General features: G+C 44.7%; 1 protein-coding gene across 1 annotated transcript in view; it reads right to left on the bottom strand.

Annotated features, from left to right (window-relative positions):
- CDH4 (cadherin 4) overlaps positions 1-17,929 on the bottom strand; it is a gene marked incomplete at its 5' end in the record, with an annotated part of 425,180 nt that extends 407,251 nt beyond the window's left edge. The window contains 2 exons of the mRNA XM_083873174.1: positions 15,762-15,873; positions 17,864-17,929. Coding sequence (XP_083729300.1) covers positions 15,762-15,873; positions 17,864-17,929 — 178 coding nt within the window. The remainder of the gene's footprint in view (positions 1-15,761; positions 15,874-17,863) is intronic.
- Between the last annotated feature and the right edge of the window lie 2,600 nt (positions 17,930-20,529).

Here is a 20,529-nt window from a genome sequence, read left to right as displayed (position 1 = left end):
GTTTATATGGTGCAATTCCCTTGCCACATGTGTCTTATTGGGAAATTACATGGATTTCCCAAATAGTGGCACTAAATTTTTTACTAGTTTAAAAATTAGCAGAAAAGGCCCAATTGCTAAGAAATAAAGCACACAAATTTATGGAAAGACAAAGCTGCGCTAACCCATTAATTTTTATATTTTGTTATATCACCAAAACTGTTCTCATTACTTTCTTCTGAACAAGTTTCATAATTGCAAAATTCTCAGGCAGTAAAACTTAAGTGATCTCCACACTCTGCTTTCCTCCTAAATAATGATCCAACCACCACAGACACAGGAGGAAGAAGCCTGTCTATTTTACTAGAAGACTGAGCTCATGAAAATCCAACTGCATCAATCCTTCTTTTATTATTCTTTCAAACTTCCCAAATCAAATAACTTTCTTGAGCCTGGCTGGAGCCTTCTGAATAGAAATTCCACTGGGGGAAAGAGGTTTTAGATTAACAGCACAATACATTCAGAAATCAATAGATAAACCCTCTGTGCAGCAGCTCTACCAGAGTCCATGAGACTGAACCAGGGCTCAGAAAATAGAACACACCACTCAGAAACAAATTTCCTAATCTGCCCACTTTTGTTTTTGCACTGAAACCAGCAACATGAACTTCACCTCTGTTTAACACTCAGAGAATTGTTGCCTGATGTTCTGAATCAAGAATGCTTTTTTTACTTGCAGAAATGTATTCATCTCTGTATTAAAACCAGAGGGCTTTGCTTGGCGGTGCTTTTCTTTTTATTTCTAAACTACAGAGATAAAGCTGAAAGGCAATAATGCAACTCCAAGATAACCACATGTGGGGTGCCCATCCTGATAGAATGCAAGCCCCTTAAAGCTATAAAATGATGTGATTGGAAGTGAGGTGAGGCATGAGGGACGGAGTGAAGCTTCCAAACTTACAGTAAAAATGCTTTAAGCCTGGTCTCAACTTCAGTCCAACACCTGGCTTAGACAGGATCAGCTCAGATTGTTCTCTCTGCTGGAAGCAGGATGGCTTTCACTGGATCTGTCTGACCTTTTCTCTCCTCATTAACAGTCGTGTTCTCCCTTTGCCAGAGTCCCTTTTGCAATCGTGAGTCTTGGAGGGGAAAGGGTAAATCAGAGCAAGAGCAGGACTTGGCCAAAGACAGTCGGAGAGATTTCACTGCGAGCTGCAGTCGTGGAGCCCAACTGCAGAGCTGGCTCTGCTCTGGAAACACACAAAGCCAGGAGCTGCCAGAGAACAGAAAACATTCCTCTGCCTCTGTCCATGGGCCTGTTACAGCAGTCACAGACATCCCAGCCCTGCAGGATGGGAACAGGGCACAGCTCACACAAAGGGCATCCCCCCACTGCTCCCCCGGGTTCAACTCCAAACCTGCTCAGATGGGATGAGAAATGCACTTGTACTGAGGAGACAAAGGGAAATGGATTTTCCCAAATTTGGGAGAGCTGGAACAGCTCTGATGGCACAAGCCCCCTGCCTCACTGGCGCTCCTGCGGCGTTATACTCATTAAATCCTGCATTTGTTATTTATTATCCTGCATCCCTGTAAGGCAAAAAATCTAAAGAAACGTTGCCATGACAAACACACACAGCGGAGTTTTCATACTAACCTGATCCCCAGGATGTCCCTTTCCTTCCATTAACAGAGCCCCACTTTAGTCTATCTCAACAAGACAATCAAAACATTTCCAGCCCTGCTGCCGTGAGCCCCACGAAGGGGCCGAGCGCCAAATCCAAAAATCCTCTGCAGCAAAGCAGAAGAGCTTTCCACACAGCCAGACCTCTCAGATGCCATGGGCTAGGATACCATGTTATAAGGCTGTAAAACTATGGCCTGTGGCTCCGGTCCAGCCTGCAGAGTAATTTAATCTAACTCACAAAGAAATGAGGAAAATGGCCTCTGCTGTGCTGAATCAGCAGTGCTGGAAGCCGTGCCACCCTCTATCAGCTCGTAAGAGAGTGCTTTGTCCACGGTGCCAACTCCGTGTAGAGCAGCTATTGGGCAGAAGAAAGGACCAGCAGGAATATTATGTGCCAGATTTTCAGTAGATGTAAGTCAGGATACGTCCAATGACTTAAGGAGCAGCACCGATTTACATCATCTCAGGATTATCAGGATTTACACCCACTGGAAGTTTCGCTTCTCTTTTTTTTTCTTTTTTTTGTCTTTTAATTAAAAGAATGGTGTAGACTTGGCAGCAGTAGGAGCCTTCAAGAGACTAGGATTTGGGAAGGATCCTGAAAAAGTTTTAGGCTCGGGGAATGGCAATAAGCGATTTTTATTTTAAAAAGATACAGTGGCCAAATTGAAATTCACAGGATGTGTATAAATTCTGATCTATACATGAGCAATATACATAAGCATATATTTTCACTCGTTACACTGGAGCTCCCTAAATATAACAATGGCAAAAGAACAGCAATAAATGAAAACTTTGTTCATTCAATCTGGTTATATATCACGAAAAACTATCAGCACAGATGTTATCTCTATTTATGAGTCACAACCAGTGCCAAAACAAATGCCATGTATTACTTAATTTTTTTTTTTCTCCTAGCTGCAAGTGCCAAAAAAATGACTGCCACTGGGATTAGGAAAAAAAAAAAAAAAAAACATACAAATGGAAAAAAACCAGGGGGTACTGCTCCTGAGGAAACAAGCCAACCAGGCAAAGTTTGGTTTGCTCTGATTTCCAAATAAACCCAGAACGAGCACAACAAGACCTCAGAGCAGTTTCTTTTGCTCATCTGCTCACCCCTGAAAGACAGATCCATCATAAACTTTAAAAAATCTGTCTAAAACCACCCTCAGAAACGTGCACACATCTCACTTGTTACCTACAGATGACCATGATGGGGAGAGAACAGAAGGAAAGTGGGAATCTGATGCCTGAAGATCCTGAAATGGGGAACAGATTCATGTTTAAAGACCAAAAATGAGCAGGACCTGTAGGTACAGCCACAGCTGCTCTTCAAGTTCTCTCTGTGGCACAGTGACCCACTCCCAGGCCAGCTGAGCCATCAGAAACACTCAAAAATAGGCTTATAAATAACCAGGCCACTGTTACCAGTGCAGTTCAGCTGATGTGTTACACCAGAACTTAAAAATAAACTGTCCCCAAAACCTCAGGAAACAAAAATTTAAGGCTAAATGTCTCTGCATTGAAGGAATGCAGCCTCATTCCATCACATCTTTTTCATTACTCACCTCTGAACAGGTCAGCTTTAAATCTCCTCCTTCCAACGAGTCCAATTTAAATGTGTTCTTCAAAGGCTTCTGCAATTTTAGGAGTATTAAATTTTATACCTCCTAAGCTATTTATTAGCTGAGGAAGTACTTAATAGACATTCACCAGATATTAACTTTTTCTGAGCACGTGTTACAGATTTTGATATATAACACTGAGGTTTTTTTCTTTACTTTTTGTTGTTGGAGTTGTTGGATTTGTTGGTTTGTTTGGTTTCTTTGTTTTCCTTTCTCAGGACAACTCTCCTAAGAGCAGGTTTCTCAGTGTGTGGATTCCCTACACATTTCTCCTGGAAGTGGAGACAGATATACTGCAATAAAAGCCTGCTCACAAGGGACCCCGATGCAGATGAAAGGTCAAAAAACCACTTAGACTGTAATAAACTGTTGCAGAAACACTGTCTTTGCTTTAAGTCTCTGTAATTTTCACCACTTCTGGTGTTGTCCAGACCCAACATGAACCCTGGCCCAGCAGCTCTGTGGCTCCCCAGGGCTCCAGGCACCTATAACTCTTTTCCCCACCCACCCTTATTTTAATTTTCTAATTTTTTTCCCCACTCCACAGATGTCAAACTCTCCCTGTTAGAGGTGCATTGCCAAAGGACACAACTGCTGCATTAAACAGAACTTTGCTTCATCATCACCAGGCAATGAAACTTCCTCTATTATTGCACAGGTAAAATTGGCTGTGCCACCCTTGCTCAGTTCTGCTGCTCTTTAACAGGATGCAGCCAAAGTTATGTCTCAATTCACAGCAGAAAGGGAAAATAAAGCTTCGTTTTATTGAAAATACAGGAAAATTCATTCTGGTGAAATGCCTCATCTGCACTGGTCTCTGCCAAAACACCCCAGTTTATTCAGCACTCACAGGAGTCCCCACAGTGCCAGGCCCTGGTATTCAGTGAGCAGGATGGGATTAAACCTCTGCTAATTCACTGAGCAGGGTGGGATTAAACCTCTGCTAATTCACTGAGCAGGGATGTGGACCTGGTATTTTCTGAGCCTGAGCTCTTCCCAAGGGAAACTTTTCAACAGTTTTCTTTTCCCCAGAACAACCTTGTGTAAATAATATTCTTTTCCCATAACAACAGGTGTTGTTTGCTATTTCTGTTACTCAGCCTATGGAACAATAATGTGTCCTCTTAGCACAGTGTGTTGAAGGGCTGAATAAATTGTAAATAAAACCTAATTTGCATTCTGACTTCAGCATCTTCATTTCATGTCTTATTGTGACACAGGGTGGGATTAAACCTCTGCTAACACCAACCCAGACACAGCCCACTGCCCACAGAGCCTTCTCTGAGGGTGTCAGAGAATTGCTGACCCTGGAAATGCCCTCTGAGATCATCACCCATGTCACCAGTCCATGTCCCCAAGTGCCACATCCTCATGGCTTTTAAAACCCCCCCAAGGGATGGTGACTCCACCACTGCCCTGGGCAGCTGTGCCAGTGCTCAACAACCTCTTTGGTGAAGAGATTTTTGTACTGCCCAACCTAAATCTCTTCACTTTCTCCTTGCCAGGAGGTCTCAAAACCACCTGGTACAACTGGAGTAGTTTGCTCGCCAGCAGATACAGCAACCAGCCTTTTAACTTTGAATTTCTCTTATATCTGAGACTCCAGGCAAACAAACAAAAAAAAAAAAAAAAAAAAAAAAAAAAAAAAAAAAAAAAGAAGAAAAATCTTTCAGTAAACTTTGCACAGAGATAATCAATCTCCTATTCAGTTATTTGAACAGGCATCTAGAGTTTAACGTTCCAGAGATCACTGAACTTCTCCTGACGAGGGTCTCTTCTTGCAGCTTGAAAAGAGGATGGGGAAATCTTTGGGTGCAATCCAAACACTTTTTATAGCCGCAATCCTTGAATATTTCATCTCTCCAAATCTTGCCTTGACCTATAGTTTCTCCTTCATCCCATCAACCATACACATATTTTTCTTTATTCTCAACTTGTCCCTTCTGTCCACAAGCAAAGGAAAAATCCAAACAATATGAAAAGTCCCTTTTTTTTTTTTTTTTTTTTATGCCATTTTCCTACATTGCTTTAGCCTCTCCAGAGGACCAGAAGGAAGCACTGAATCAACTGAAAAATGTTCAGAAGCCCATAAAAAAGGTAAAGAAGTGGAAGTTTAATCTCCAAAATAATTCAGGCACAAAATAAAAATATTTAAGCTTTATGGAGATGAGCAAACCAGTTGCCTTTCATGTGTAATTGTGTAAACCTGTTTTGAAGGGAGCAGAGCAACCAGCCAGCAACATCAGGCTCCTAAAACCAAGCAGCAGGGCCACAGGGTCTGAAACAATGACTTTTTCTACCTCCCCAGGGAAGGATTTTCACTGGGAGCAAAACAGCGGAAATTCTCTGGCCCAGCTCTTTTTCCCCCTCTAAATTGAGTTGCTCCAGAAGGTTTCAGCAGAGAGAGGTTCTTCCTCCAGCACAGGGAGCAGCTGCCTTTCCTCAGTTACCAAAACACACAGGCGTGATGGGCAAAATTAAAGGGAGACAGTGAAATATTTAAGTGTGGGCTAGGAGTCCTAAAAAGCTCTGTGAATAATACAGATCTGTAAAAACAGGCAGTACAACACCCAGCTGGTTTGTGCAGGGTGAACACCTCGCTTTGCTCACCTTCCAACACGGGCTGGGAAATGGGAATGCAGCAAAGGTGGAAGTGCCCAGCCAACAGTGGAAACAGATTACACCAGAGTCCACACTGCACATCCAGGTACAACACTGCTTTAGCTTTAATTTAATCCTGTTCTTTCAGCTCACACTGGGATTAGCAACAGCTCTGTCAATAAAAATGTCTTTTAAGGAGCAGATCTCCAGCATCCTGAGGAAAGCCAAGCTGAACATTCTGTCCTGCAACCTCACACACCTCTGGTCCTGAGCTGGGGCATTTAAACAACCCAGAGGATTCCAGCAGTCCTTCCCCTCCAACAGAAACAGCATTTCATTGAAATTCCATCAACCTAGTCTAGCCTTTTAACCTGGAATGTCTCCAGAGGGTGAAAATTCGAAGGTCCCACTGTTTGTAATTCTCATAAAAGTCAAGAAAAGTACTGACAACTGAAAACATTTGGAATTGTGTTTCTACAGCTATCCCAACAGACAACATCAAGACATTAAAGGCTCTGTTCACCAGGCCACCCTTCCAATTTTAGTTACTGAAATGACTTTAGCCAGAGCATGTTTTAATGGTGCATGGTCAGAGCAGAAGGCTCTGTCACAAAGGCTCTGCCACAGCCTGTTTTGAATTGGGATTGTTCAATCCTTTATTAACAGACCAGATAAAGCAATGCAGCATATGCCTGTTACATCTGCAAACCATACCCAAGCAGGATGCAACTGCAACGCTGCTGGATGTCGAGCTCAGAATTCAAAACAATCCAAACCAGTCAGATAAGGCTGATGATAAAACAAAAATAAGGTGTAATTCAACAGAAGAGGAGCAAGGTAACACGATTCAGCGGGATTAATCAACTACACATATAGAAAATGACTGGGTAGGTAGCAGTTCATCAAAAAACGATGTGGGAGGTTATACTGGATCACAAGCTGAACATGAGTCAACAGTATCATACTGCTAAGAAAAAAAAGCAATCATCACATTAGATAAATCAAGTGGAGTAGTGCCTGCAAAACAGGCAAAGTAATATTCCCTGTCTGTTCAGCACTGTGAGACTTGGCTGGCAGCCTCACATCAACCTGGAGGATCGTGTTAGTAACAAAGACAAGGGCTCAGAGGAGGGAGCCAAGCACGACACACAAAAAGCAACAGATGAGAGGTTCAGCCTAGAGAACCTGAAAAAGAAATATTTTCAATTGTGTTGGAAGGAGTAAAAAAAAAAAAAAATCAGCAACTATTCAGTGTGTCCATGACAAATATAAAGAGGTTTAAATTGTATCAAGAGAGCTCTACCAAAACTCAGAGGAAGGAAAGGGAAGCAAAGGAATATATTTGGTTTGGTCCCCACCAATGGATCTTCAAGCCCCCATCAAGGACAAATCTGTTACAGAGGAGCTGCTCATGCCCTGGGGAAGGAGTGTGAACTAGAAATCCTCCTGAGCTCCTCCAGCCTGGATTCTGAGCCCAGCAAAAACCAACCCACAGGTCCAGGTGACACCACAAACAGCTCTTGGTGACACCAGTGAGACTGACAGAACTGTGGCATTTATACAGAGTTATCTGCTCACCCCCTCTGACTACATCAGGAGCAAACAGGTTATTAAATTTCATCCTTTAACTAGTCCTGAGTTGCACTTTTTCACCTGTACCAATTTCTTTATTTTCCACCATCTTCCCAAGCCTGTATGGTTTTTTTCCATATACCAATGATTCCAATATGCTTTTCTTGCTACATGGTGAAGGAACAGACATTTGTTTCACTGACCTGCCTCTATGATTCTCTAGACATGAACTGACAGAGTGAGCTGATACATAGCCCTGTACAGAACAATTCTTGTAATCTTGACTATTTATCTTTGGATAATTGCTAAATTCATAATTATTTTAAAGACAATTTTGTTTAATAAGGATTGGAATTACTACGAGACTAACTCATTGTAACAAAATCTTAGACTAAAAGTAATTTTTGTGCCTAACCTCTGAACTGCTAGGAAATTGTGATTTATAATAGGCATAGTAATAGCCTTTAATGACTGCAGCGCTTCTGGGTATCGATGAAAACAGACTGGCTCATTTCAAAGCAGAAAAAGCATCTATTTTATTTTTTTTTTCTCCTCCTTCATGGGTGGCCCATACATATCTTCAGGGTCCTTGGAGGAGCTCTGTGTGTTTCACAGAGTGGCTGCCATTACCACACTCGTGTTAATGGGCTGCAGCTGATGTGAGCCCTGAGAGCAGCACAACCAGCACAGCACTGAGAGCTCTGCCACTGGCTCTCTGTGACACAACCCTGCCAAGTGGGGAACAACAGGAGCAGCAGAGTAGCGAGGGCACGGCACAAAAATAAAAAATATAAAAAATTAAAATTTTGCATTGGAAGGGAGCAGGGAAGGGGAATGTGGATGCTGCAGCCCGGGGTGACGGGGCAGCTGAGCGTTCCCAGTGACAGTGCAGCCCATATGCCAGAGCATTTGCCACTTCCCGCTCCCTCTGTGCGACTGCAATCCAAAATTAACAAATAAATTAGGGGTAATGAATATAAACAAGAAAAATCGCAGGCCTGTGGCAAAGAGAGATCTTGCTCAGCCCAAGCGTTTTTTTCACATCGCAGAAAACTTGTTTAGGAAACAAACATCCTCCTGAAAGAAGCGAAGTAGCTGGTTATAAGACAAATATTTTGGGTTAAACAGTAATGTTTACGGCATGTTCTCTTTCATTCTACTAGAAATAAAGAGGAAACTGAGCGCTTTTTCAATGTAACATTTCCTTATGCCAGGAGACAAACTATGCCCAGGTTAAGTCTGGACATTAATGGAAGCAAAGAGCTGAATGCTGGTCCCTGGTGTTTCAATTATTCCCTCTTCAGAGGCTGTGCTTCCAAGAAATTAAAGAAACACAATTTCCCAGTACAGATCATGTTTTGTAGGCTGTTGCAATGTTTTTTATTTAAAGCTGTGGGATTTGTATTTGAAGAAAAAGCTCAGTTCATCCCTCTGTATTTTCATCCATTCACCTGCAAAGTGTTTCCCAGGGTCAGAGCCCAGGGCAGGCTGCAGAGCTGCTTGTCCAGCCCCTGCAAGGGACAAGCTAAAGCAGGTGGATTACAAGTATCCCCAAGAACAAAGACTTCATGGCATCTCTGAGGAACCTCCCCCAGCATCTGACAACCCTCATGCTGAAAGTTTCTTCCCACATTTAAGTGCAATGTCCTGCATTTCAGTGTTAGCGCCCATTTTCTTCTCTCCTTCCTCTGTGCACCTCATCTCAACACACTCTCACAAGGAATTTATACACAATTATAAAGTCTTCTCTTCTCCAGGCTAAACAATCCCAGTCCTCTCAGCCTCTCCTTTTGGAAATACTAAAATAAATATGAAAACAAAAGATCTAAAAGAATATTTCATCTTGAGCAGTAAGAAAACCCTGCCACAGCAGGGCTGGCCAAGGACACTTGTGGGTTCTACCTGGAAAAACAACCCTGGGGGTCATGTAGGCACCAAAAGGAAAACAAAATGTGAAGCCAAATCCTCTTCAGAATCTCTGGCTAGGGCACGGAAGGTTTACATGCACAGAAAGGGACACAGATCGATTCCATTGAGCCAGCAGAGATTCCTCCTGCAGTGCTCCACATCAGGATCCTGGGGAAGTCTGTCTGGAATCAGCCACAGGTTCATCCCAGCCCCCCTGTCAAACCACTTAAAGCTGGAGTTCCCAGAGACAAGGACTGGTCTTTGCTTTTCAAACACCACTTTCTATCCTCAGTTCTTACTATTTCCATTTGTCTGAAAATGAAAAAATTCCGATTGATGCAGCGCTGGCCCTAATTCTGAATATACCAACCACTAACCTCAAATGAAACAGAAACTCCCTTCTTTCCCTGCATTACTCCAATTCATTCTATGAGAAACATTAAGCAGCAGATTTCCAATGAAATCCCATCCTCTGTAGTTTTAATCTCTTCTTGCCCTTCAAATAAGACTTTTAAGTATTATCTATATTGCTGAAATATTCTATGAGCTGTGCACACGGCCCATTGCTGCTGTGGAACCAAGTACTTCCCCAGCCTGAGCTTGCAATGAAATAAACTCCCTCTAAAAAAAAACATGAGACTCATTTCCAGGGTAAAAATTAAGGCAGAAGGAGGCCTGCACATAAATATCAATGAAATTAGGCAATGAGAACTGGCATTAGGTCAATGAAAATTAGGCAAGAAAATATTTCACTGCTAGGATAAATAAGTTTCAATTGCCACATGCAAAAACTGTAATTTCCAGAATGCTTTCAGCATCTGCTCTGTGAGATCAGAGCTCATGAGCTCTGTCAGTGATGGTCAATTCCGGTACAAAGAACTGACTTTAAAATTAACATTTCCCAACCTTAAAAGACCTAAAATGATCAGCTTAGTGCTCAAAACAACAGGTATTTCACAATAAATAACTAATTGATACCGTTCCAGACACAGCTTATTTCCTAAAAGCTTAAGCATAAATAAAGAAATGAATAAATTATTCAACAGAAATTGTTGTTTCATCTTCTTCCTTAATACCTATTAAGAATGCCTAATTTGAAACAGCACAATTCTCTAACAGACAAATCCCTGAAAAAAGAGAGAAGCTTCAAGTCTGTTGTTGGAGAAGCAGATTTATTCAGATATAAATCAGTTAACTCCCCAGAATGCAGAAAAATGTAATTTTGCTTGGGTTTGAGGAATTTGGTTCAAAGCTCTGAACTAGAAAGCAATATATACAGTTATTAAACAGTGTAAGGGGATTAACTCTACAGAGTGTTATTGACTACTCCAGTCTCATTAACTGCAGTTTTATTTAGATAAAAATGTCATCTTAAACATCATTTTTGTGTCAGAAGTGAGATCTGAAGAACAACATTAAAAATACATGGGCATCAGCAGCTCCCCCATCTGCAGCAGCTCTTTTGGGGTCTCCCCTGGAACTCGGGATGGAAATTATAGTTTTGATTTGCAGCGTGCCCATCACCAGAAACTGCTTTTAAAAGAAGCTGTCCTGCAGGATGTGAGAAGTGTTTTGTGAGAGGCAGCTTCACTGGAGCTTGTACAGCTGAACACAGAGAGCTGATGCCTGTCTGCCTCTCCTTCCCCCAAGGAAGGGATGAAGAAAGGTGAAGGTAAGAGTTCTGAGTTCCCAGTGGATGCTCCCCTACTTTCAGATTTTATTAGGGAACTGTGAAGCTAATTATGTGTACAGTAACTTCAGTGACTGCTTTTCATGCAGAATAACAGACCAGAAAATAATGAAAACACGAATGGAAAAACCTCTCTGCTTTTTTTTCCAACTCTGAGCAGCTTGGAGAAGGCACTGGTTATTCCAGGAGGCTGAAGGACAACCCTAAGAGGTGCTCAACAACCTCACCAAACACCAGAACAAATCCCAACACTCCTCAGGCTCCTCCCTTTCCAAAAGCACCAGTAGGACACACCAGAGGACACCTGGAAGACACAGGGCAGGGAAGAAACATCCACACACTCTCTTCAGAGACACACCGTGAGCTGCCTGTGGGAACCAAGCTCTTGACAAAACTGACAGCAGATGGGCCCTGGGGATCTCCTGGACTCTAAACCCAGGAAAAGTGGGAAACCTACACCATCTACAGTATTCTCCACTATCCCAGGGAGACTGGGGATGCTGTGGCTCTGTGGTCTATGCAATCAGTGTTTTCTAAACAGTATTCACAGCCAGTTTTAATACTGGATGCAGCAAGGGCTAAAAAAAAGGATGGAGATTTTGAAATCTCAGTGGAGAAAACAAAAAGCTTTTGACCATGAAGAACATCCTACCTCTAAAACACTTACAACAGGTGATCTACATAGTGAATTCTTATTAAAAAAAAAAATGTATTCCAACAAAGTTTTTATGCATTTTGCTTCTAACCAAAAATCATGCTAGTAAAAAATCCTAGAATGGAAGCAATTACATTTTTATGCATTTGCATGAGCTTGGCTACCTTTGGTTTCACACACTTGCTCAGAGCAGAACATGCTGGCAGAGTTTATTCATCTCCCCATATGAAAATAAACTGTGTTGCCACACACTTGTCCCCAGATGTGGCTGCCCACACAAGAGAAGTTCCCCTGCTCTGTCAGCACAGGCTCGGGGTGGGCAAAGAAACAACAACCCCTGCAGATGAAGGGATGCACAGAACACACAAACAAGTGGCTGTACTTCTCATCTGCTCATGTTGTCTGCTGTGTGTTCTATTTAGGTGTGTTTGAGAGGTGCTGGAGCCACACTGGAGGCATCATGGACTCAACCCACAGCTTCACAGAGTGCCAACTCAACCCAAACTTCTCCTTTTGAAAAACATCTTTTTAAATTAATTATAATTGTAAAAAACACTACAAAAATTTTAAAAGGGCATAAAGCCAATAAGAAGAGTATCATATTGCACACCACCTTCAGAATCCTACTCCTTCTTTCCCTCCGTCCCCAAGAGGCTGCTGGTCTTCATCACTCCCAAACACTGAGTTCACATCAGGAGCCAGATCCCCTGGGACATTGCTGAAGTGTTTTAGTGCAGCCCCACATGTCCCTGCTCCCCACCCCTCAGCACCAATGTTCTCACCATGTTAAGTTAACATGAATAATTAACAAAGAGGAAAAGATCCCCGTGCCGCAATTGTCCTCTGCCAGGCTGCACACATGGAGAGCTTTCCCCTAGGCTAAAGCAGAAAATACTTAAGGAAGCTATCTTAAACATTATCATGCATCAGTGATCAAGACTAAGTTTATTATCCTGCCAACAAAAACAAAGACCAGAAAGTATAACAGATTACACCCCCGCAGCTTTCATTAGGAGATGCAGTGATGGCATTTCTGAGGAAGGCACTGGGCTCCACAAATCACCTCAACCACCACCCCATCATCAGGCCACGGTGCTGGCAGTGATGTGCAGTGTGTGGTATTTGTGGCACTACTGGGGAAAACTATTTTAAGTCTAATTAACATGAAATTTTTTAGAATGCAGATGCTTTTCATTTATACATAAAACAAAATGCCGTGACATTTCTCCCATCCATTTATCATAAACAAGTTAATTACTGTGTAACAAATAGCTGCTGCTAGAATCTGTATGTTTTGAGCATGTTAGAGAGCTGACTCAGGCAAATAAGATGAACCACAAAGTAGTAGCTAATAGCTTACGGCATACTTATAATAAAACAATGACTCTGTAAAAGCTCTTGTTGTCAAATTAAGGCTAAGCTATTTCCATTGGAATAAACCAATTATAAGCAGTCATTTTCTGTTTAACTTGATTCAAACTTAGAATACTATAAACACTTTCATTTTGATGCATTCATAACAGCGCATACATTTGAGAGCTGGATATTGCAAAGCTTAAAAGGGAAATGCTGGGTTTATTTATTGCCACAGAGCTCATCGCAAACCATGGAACATCCAAACTTCCGAATGGTGTATTTCACGACCATGTTGAGGTCTGCATGCTCCCTGATTTCTCATGGATAAACCTTTAGGGATAAAATCCCAGGAATGCCCACCTCTCCTTCCTAAGAACAAGATGAACATTATCCATAAAAACCTCATGTTTGCTCCGTGAAATCCCCCGAGAGCCATCCAAGCTACAGACACGCTTTTTTCCACCCCCAAGATTCCATGAAAGCACTGACAGGTGAATTTCTGCCTACTTTACTCTTTTTTTTTTTTTTTTTTTAATTCAGGCAAGCAGTCCCATTTGGCCTGCAGATGAATTACTGAATGCTGATGAATAAGATGGTGGTAGCTGGCAGCAGAGCTTTGCGTGGTAAGATGGTGTGAAATAGTACATATGTCAATCTATCAAACATGATAATGTAAGCAATCTGAACCCATTTTTGGTCTGAACTATTGTACAATACTTCACCCAGATGGAAGAAAAGAGATAAACATTTTATGCTTCAGACACATCAAGTGCTAGGAAGTAAAATTAAACCTAAACTGGAAAACTACCAATTTTACATGCTAGGGTATATATAAAGAACAACACAAGCATGAAGAAGAATTTTCTTGCCCATTATTGTATAAATTAATTAGATATATTTGCTTCCCATGATAAACAACAGCATGTATTTGACTGTAGATTAAAAGGTGCAAAGATGATAGTTTACTTATTAGCAAACACAGCACTTGCACTTTTTTTATCCCTCCTTTTGTTGAGAAAATGCTTTTAAATCATGGAACCTGTGACAACGTCATCAGGACATGAATCTTACAAGTGGGGCATGGATACATAATGTCCCCAGGGTGACTTCAACCCTAAATCAGAGGCAGGTTTGCCATGACTAATGTAAAGCTACAACTGGTCCCTAAAGGATAAAATCAAATAGAAATATATTTTCATTCAAATCAACTTGACAGCGTGTGTAAATATAATTTCATATTTAAAAATTATCGGTTAAACCAGAAATGAAATGACAGCCACTGTGCTGTTTTGAAAGTCACAGCCATCTAATGCCTCTGTAGAGACCCTTCTGCTCCATCCCTGTTGTCCACCTCCATAAACACAGCACAATTTATCAAGCACCAAACTGCAAAAAAACCACTCTTCTGAGCAAATATCTTTATGACACGGCTCCCTACAGTACTCAGAGAACATTTTTTTATCAAATAATTTGCAAAGCTAAAAGAGCATGAAATCTACTCAGTTTCCAGACTGACCTGCAAAGCTGCCTTTACATTTGGGAAAAATTGCTACAAAGTGCGTAAACTATTGTATTTCATCTCTTTAGGGTTGCATAATCTTGAGCTTGTCCATCTCAATTCCCTCTTTGGTTACCCTTCAAACTAAAAATAAACTCCCCAAGGTCTACTAATTAATGCCAGGCCAGTCAAGAGAATTCCTGAACAGCAACACCAAGACAACTGGGCACCGAAACAAAAGTGACTGCCAGCTCATGCAGAGCAAAAATGTCCAGTCTTGGATTCTGCTGAAGGCAGAGAGAACACTGACAACTCCCCCTCTCTTCTGAGAAAAAATCAAAGTAAAAGAGCAGGTGTTTGCTCTGGAGGAAGACAGAAATCCCAGTTTTCTGGCAGAGAGACAAGCATGTGAGCAAAATGGACCCAGGAAAACACTGCAAAGGGTTTATAAAGCCTTGAGCAGAGCACCAAGTCCTGATGTGCTCCCCAACTTCCTGGGGTGCTGGGCCGTGGGATGGGATTCTGATCTTCAAAAACTCTCTCGGAATAAAGTATTTTTCTGTGTCATGCAAATATAAAGTTTAATTATTTTTAACTTGAAAAGGAGACAGATCAATACACAGGATAATCTACTGTTATTTGGATTACGAAGACATCTTAGAGTTTACAATCACAAAAGTGGTTATAATCCTGCAATTACTATAAAGCTAATTGGTAGTTTCTTTTTGCCTGTGTTTTCATGTTGTCAGTGGGGCAGTAATGAAAATGAATGCCACATTTGTGAACAGAATGTCTGTAGGCTTGTTTACCACATTTCCAACAACAACGTCTGCTTTATCATCCATTTCAAAGCACAGATAATTTAGGGATCTTTGAATTTCATACATAAAAATACTCTCTAAAATATCAGATGCAGAGTTCCTTCAGACAGGGTGGGAGTGGGAGACTGGAGAGTGGAGTGATGACCTGGCAGAGAGTAACAAACAATCCACCTGAAGCAGACAGCGCGCGGACCTGGGATGATTCATCTGTATTCAAAACTGTGCTCAGGTAAACCACTTAGTGCTTCATCCTCCTACAAACATAATTCTGCAGACAATTTCACCATCAAAACCAGCATCTTTAAGCCTCCTTTCACCTCGTGAAAATACAGTTATTGCAGAAGCTATTAAGCTTTTTATTCCACTTACCTTTGAGCAACTTCTGCCCTTCCATGATGTTCTGGGAGATGAATGCTGTGTAGTCTTGCTCTGAGAAGCCAGGCTTGCATGTGGGTCTAACTGTAAGATCCCCATTGTGTGCCTGCAAAAGCAAAACAAGGAGAATGCACACCATGACTTCTGTCATTGGGGAAAACGTTTTGCACCCAGTGATGGCACGTTTAGGCGTGAGCAAACCTGCACAGTGAAGTAGTGTGCAAGTAGAAGTTGCTGGTGTTAGAGTGCCTATCTGTCGGAGGGGATCCATACTGTAGCTGCAAAGAAAATAAAATGGGCCAGCAATAGTTGCCTGACTACAAGAGAGCATTGTTTGTAGCAAGACTGGAATACTGGGCACTGTCAGAAGAGGGGAGGAAACAAAGAGCAGCAATTCATCAAGGCGCTGTGCTCGCACTGGAGACACGCAAAGGCCTGATGTTGCAACATCCAAACCACCGAGGTTTGATACTGAGAAACCGGGCAGGGGGAGAGACACAGGGGGAGAGACACAGGGGGAGAGACACAGGGGGAGAGACACAGGAGCCTGCCACCACCAGGTGAGGACACCCTTCCTTCCCCTTCACCCCTACAGCAACATCCCAAGCTCTGCCTGTGCTGCCTCCAGGACCCTCCAGGCTCTGCTCGTGCCCCAGCAGTGGGAAGGGATGGAGGGGATCCCAATTAAAAACGGAATTATGCACAGAATCCCAGAGAGAAGCAGCCAACGAAACACTGAGCTGCAAGTTTGGACTGAGCAGAGGATGCAGCCCCCGGCACAGGGACAGGACAGCCCAGGCTCCCCGGGATCCCCCGGCAGGGCAGGTCCCAGACCCATCTCCAAAGGAGGAACTCGCTGACAGCACACAGCCCGTGATTTATGCGGAGCGAGTGCCAGGTGATTTACGCACTAACAAGTGCTGGTGGCAGGGGATTTCTAACGCGCCCGGGCTGCCGGCAGAGCCAGCCAGAGCATCGCTTAGCGATGCTGCCGCCGCCTCCAGCCCCGGCTGAACCGGGGCACCGGCAAAGTGCAACTCCGGGCTCGCCGCCGCCTCCCCCGGGAGCAGCGCAGCCCCCCGGGCCCCCCGAACGCTCCCGCGCACAGACAGCGATGCTTTAGAGCGGCAGAAGGGAGGAGGAGAGAAGGCTCCTCTCGGATGCGCTCAGCGAGCGAACACAAGGCTGGAAACCCCGCTCGGGAGAGGGATGGCAGCGGCTGCACGGGAAAGGCAGGGAAGGGCGGCTGTGCCGGGCTCTGAGCGCGGCTGGAGAGATGTTGCCATCAGGAAAACGTTTCAAGGGGTCTCTCACGGAGGATAGCGGCTTTTGGAGCTGAAATCGCCCCGTTATCAGAGCGGTGACCGCCAGATCAGAGCGCACGGGGGGCTATTCCCGAGCACTCCGCAGCCTCGGGACATCCTCACGGATTTCAACTTGGCACCGGGCGATGGAGGCAGAAAAATAAGCGTCTCTTGTTCCCGCAGCCAGCCCGAGAGCCAGCCCAGCCGCCCGGCTCAGTGTGTAACACCGCAGCCACGCGTTCAGCGCTTGTTGATGCTCTACACAAACCAGTCCATTTCAGGCGGCGTGGGAATAAAACCCTAAAAAAAAAAAAAAAAAAAAAATATCCCAAACTTTTCAGAGCATCACTCTGCCATCACGATCCGGGGGCTTTGCGGGCTTGTAAAAATAAAAAGTTGGAGGCTGCAGGGCGGAGAGGAGCCCCTCGTGCGGGGGCTCGGAGCGGCTCCGCGCCGGACGCGCCGCTGCCCCCGAAGTTTCTCCGGCGAGAAATGGGCAACTTGCGCCGGCACCGCGGCGGCACCTGAGCGGCGGCTCGGGGAAAATAAATAAATAAATAATAAAACAACAATTAAAAACTGCACAGCGACGATTCGATATTTAAAATAAATAAAAAAAGGGGGTGGGGGGGGGAAGCGAACCGGCGGAGAGGCAGCAGCAGGAGCTCCGCGCACCCACCACCATCATCACCATCATCATCATCAGCATCAGCATCGCAGCCCCCGAGCCCGAAGTTACCGCGGTGGCGGGGATGGCTCCGAGCCCCGCTTCTCCCGGGGTGCCCCACTTACCGCCGCCGAGCCCCAGACGGGCAGGAGGAGCAGCAGCAGCAGCCGCCGCCTCGGGCCGGCCCTCATGTCGGCGGCGGGCGGGCGGAGCGGTGGGAGCGCAGCGCAGCGGAGCCGGCCGGGTCCCGCAGCCGCTCCGGGCTGCAGGTGAAGCGCCCGCCGCGCGCCGCCGCCGCGCCCCGCCCCGCGCCGCGCGGGCACGCGCCGCTTAAAGAGACAGGCGCCGCCCCGCCGAGGGGGGAGCGGGAGCGCGGCGGGTGGAGAGGATGAGTATGGTGGTGATGGTGATGCTGGTGGTGATGTGATGGTGGTGCATGGTGGATGGGGGTGATGGTGGTGGTGATGGTGATGGTGATGGTAGTGGTGGTGGTGGTGGTGATGGTGGCGATGGTGGTGGTGGTGGATGGTGGTAGTGATGGTGGATTGCGGTGATGATGGTGGTGGTGGTGATGTTGGTGGTAGTGATGGTGGTGATAGTGATAGTGACAGTGGTGATGGTGGTGGTGATGGTGGTGGTGGTTGTGATGATGGTGATGGTGGTGGATGGTGGTGATGTGATGGTGATGGTGGTGGTGATAGTGATAGTGACGATAGTGATGGTGGTGGTGATGGTGGTGGTGGTGATGTTGGTACTGATGGTGATAGTGACAGTGGTAATGGTAGTGGTGATGATGGTGGTGGGTGTGATGGTGGTGGTAGTGGTGGTGGTCATGATGGTGATGGTGGTAGTGATGGTAGTGGTGATGGTGGTGGTGGTGATGGTGGTGGTGGTGGTGGCAGTGGGGGTGATGATGGGTGGTGGTGGTGCATGGTGGTGATGGTGATGGTGGTGGTGGTTATGATGGTGGTGGTGGTGGTGGTGGTGATGTGGTGGTGATGGTGATGGTGGGTGGTGATGGTGGTGGTGATGGTGGTGATGGTAGGTGGTGATGGTGGTGGTGATGGTGGTGATGTTGGTACTGATGGTGATAGTGATAGTGACAGTGGTGATGGTAGTGGTGGTAGTGGTGATGGTAGTGGTGGTAGTGGTGATGTTGGTATTGATGGTGATGGTGATAGTGATAGTGACGGTGGTGATGGTAGTGGTAGTGATGGTGGTGGATGGTGGATGGTGATGTGGTGGTGGGGTGTGGTGATGGTGGTAGTGATGGTGATGGTAGTGGTGGTTGTGGTGGTTGTGGTGAAGATGATGGTGGTGGATGGTGGTTGTCGCCCTGATTCTTTCGCCTTCTGATGATTGTTTACATATTTCTTCTGGAGTCTCTCAAAACAATGTAGTTTGTTTCCATATTTCTCAGTGATGGACTTCTGAATTGACCATTGGGGTCACAGAGGTGTTCCTCTCATCTACCAATCCTCGACCAAATTCCTAATCCTGTTTAAATCCTAAATCATAATAAACTGCCCTTCTTTGCTCACTTCAACCTGACCGGTGAGTGCACGGTTCTTTTGTGTCCCTAACAGCAACAGGTGTTGGTGGTGGTGGTGGTGGTGATGGTGATGGCAGTGGTGGTGATGGTGGTGGTGATGGTGGTGGTGGTGATGGTGGTTGTACTGGTGGTGATGATGTCTTAAGTTTTAGCTTTCCTGTTTTTCAGATTCTGTGCTGCTTAGGGGTGTAGATCTGACCCTCATATTAAGTGCTAGTCAGCTCTCTTCACAGAATAGGTAGACAAAACAAATCCTGCTGAAAAGCAGGAAAACTTTAAGGCCCAAAAGCACAAACAATGATGGACTGAAGAGAGAAAACAAGAAGGATGGGACCTCACAATCTGAAGCTGTAACTGGACAATTAAACCCCAATATGCAAATGGACCAAAACTTATAAAAATGTAAGACCTCATGACCGATCATCCATGTTGTGGCCGTTCTGAGTCCACCTTGGGTGTAGCCCTGGCCAGGCTCTTGTCCTGTCCCAGGTGTATCCTGGAGGCCTTTTAATAAACATCTACTTTATTCTCTAGCTCTGTCCAGTCTCTGTTTCAGATCAGACTTCCCAAGGCATCAATAGTAATGATAATGATGATAATGATGATGATGATGATGATGATGTTGATGTTGATGGTGGTGATGATGGTGGTGGAGGGGGAGATGGTTTTGGTTGCGCTGCCGCTTCCTCTCTCAGTGCCCTGCTGTGCTCCGTGAGCTGCGGGAGCCTCATCTGTCCAAAGAAGAAATTTACATGTCCAAATTGTCACTAAAAGCTGCTGTGTTCGTGGGAAGGAACCCCAAAGCAACCAACCAGCCCATGCAGAGATGATGGAGGGAGATCATGGAGCCATCAGGGTTCACACCTTTAGGGCTGGTCAGAGCACGGGGCTGATGATGCCAAGGTTGTGGGTTGATCCCTGCCATTCCCTTAAGGGTTGGATTTGAAGATCTTCAGTGCCTCTTCCAGATCAGATTCAGTGATTCCCTGGGCATCAAGTCCAACCATCACCCAGCACCAGATTGGACACCTCTGAAACACCTCCAGAGATGGTGAATCCACCACCTCTCCGGGCAACTGACCACCATAACAGTGAAAACTTTATCTGACATATAATCTCAACCTCCTCCATGTCAATTTAAGGTCATTTCCTCTAGCCCTCTTTACATGTGCCCACAAGGGAACAAGCAGCGGATCCAGGGGAAAATTAACGCAGCCCTGGAAGGATGTGCTCGATTAA

The sequence above is a fragment of the Zosterops lateralis genome (genome assembly GCF_965231275.1).
Source record: "Zosterops lateralis genome assembly, chromosome: 16".
In the NCBI taxonomy this organism is placed as follows: domain Eukaryota; kingdom Metazoa; phylum Chordata; class Aves; order Passeriformes; family Zosteropidae; genus Zosterops; species Zosterops lateralis.
The sequence above is the reverse complement of the archived record's forward strand: the minus strand, read 5'-3'. Positions and strand labels throughout refer to the sequence as shown.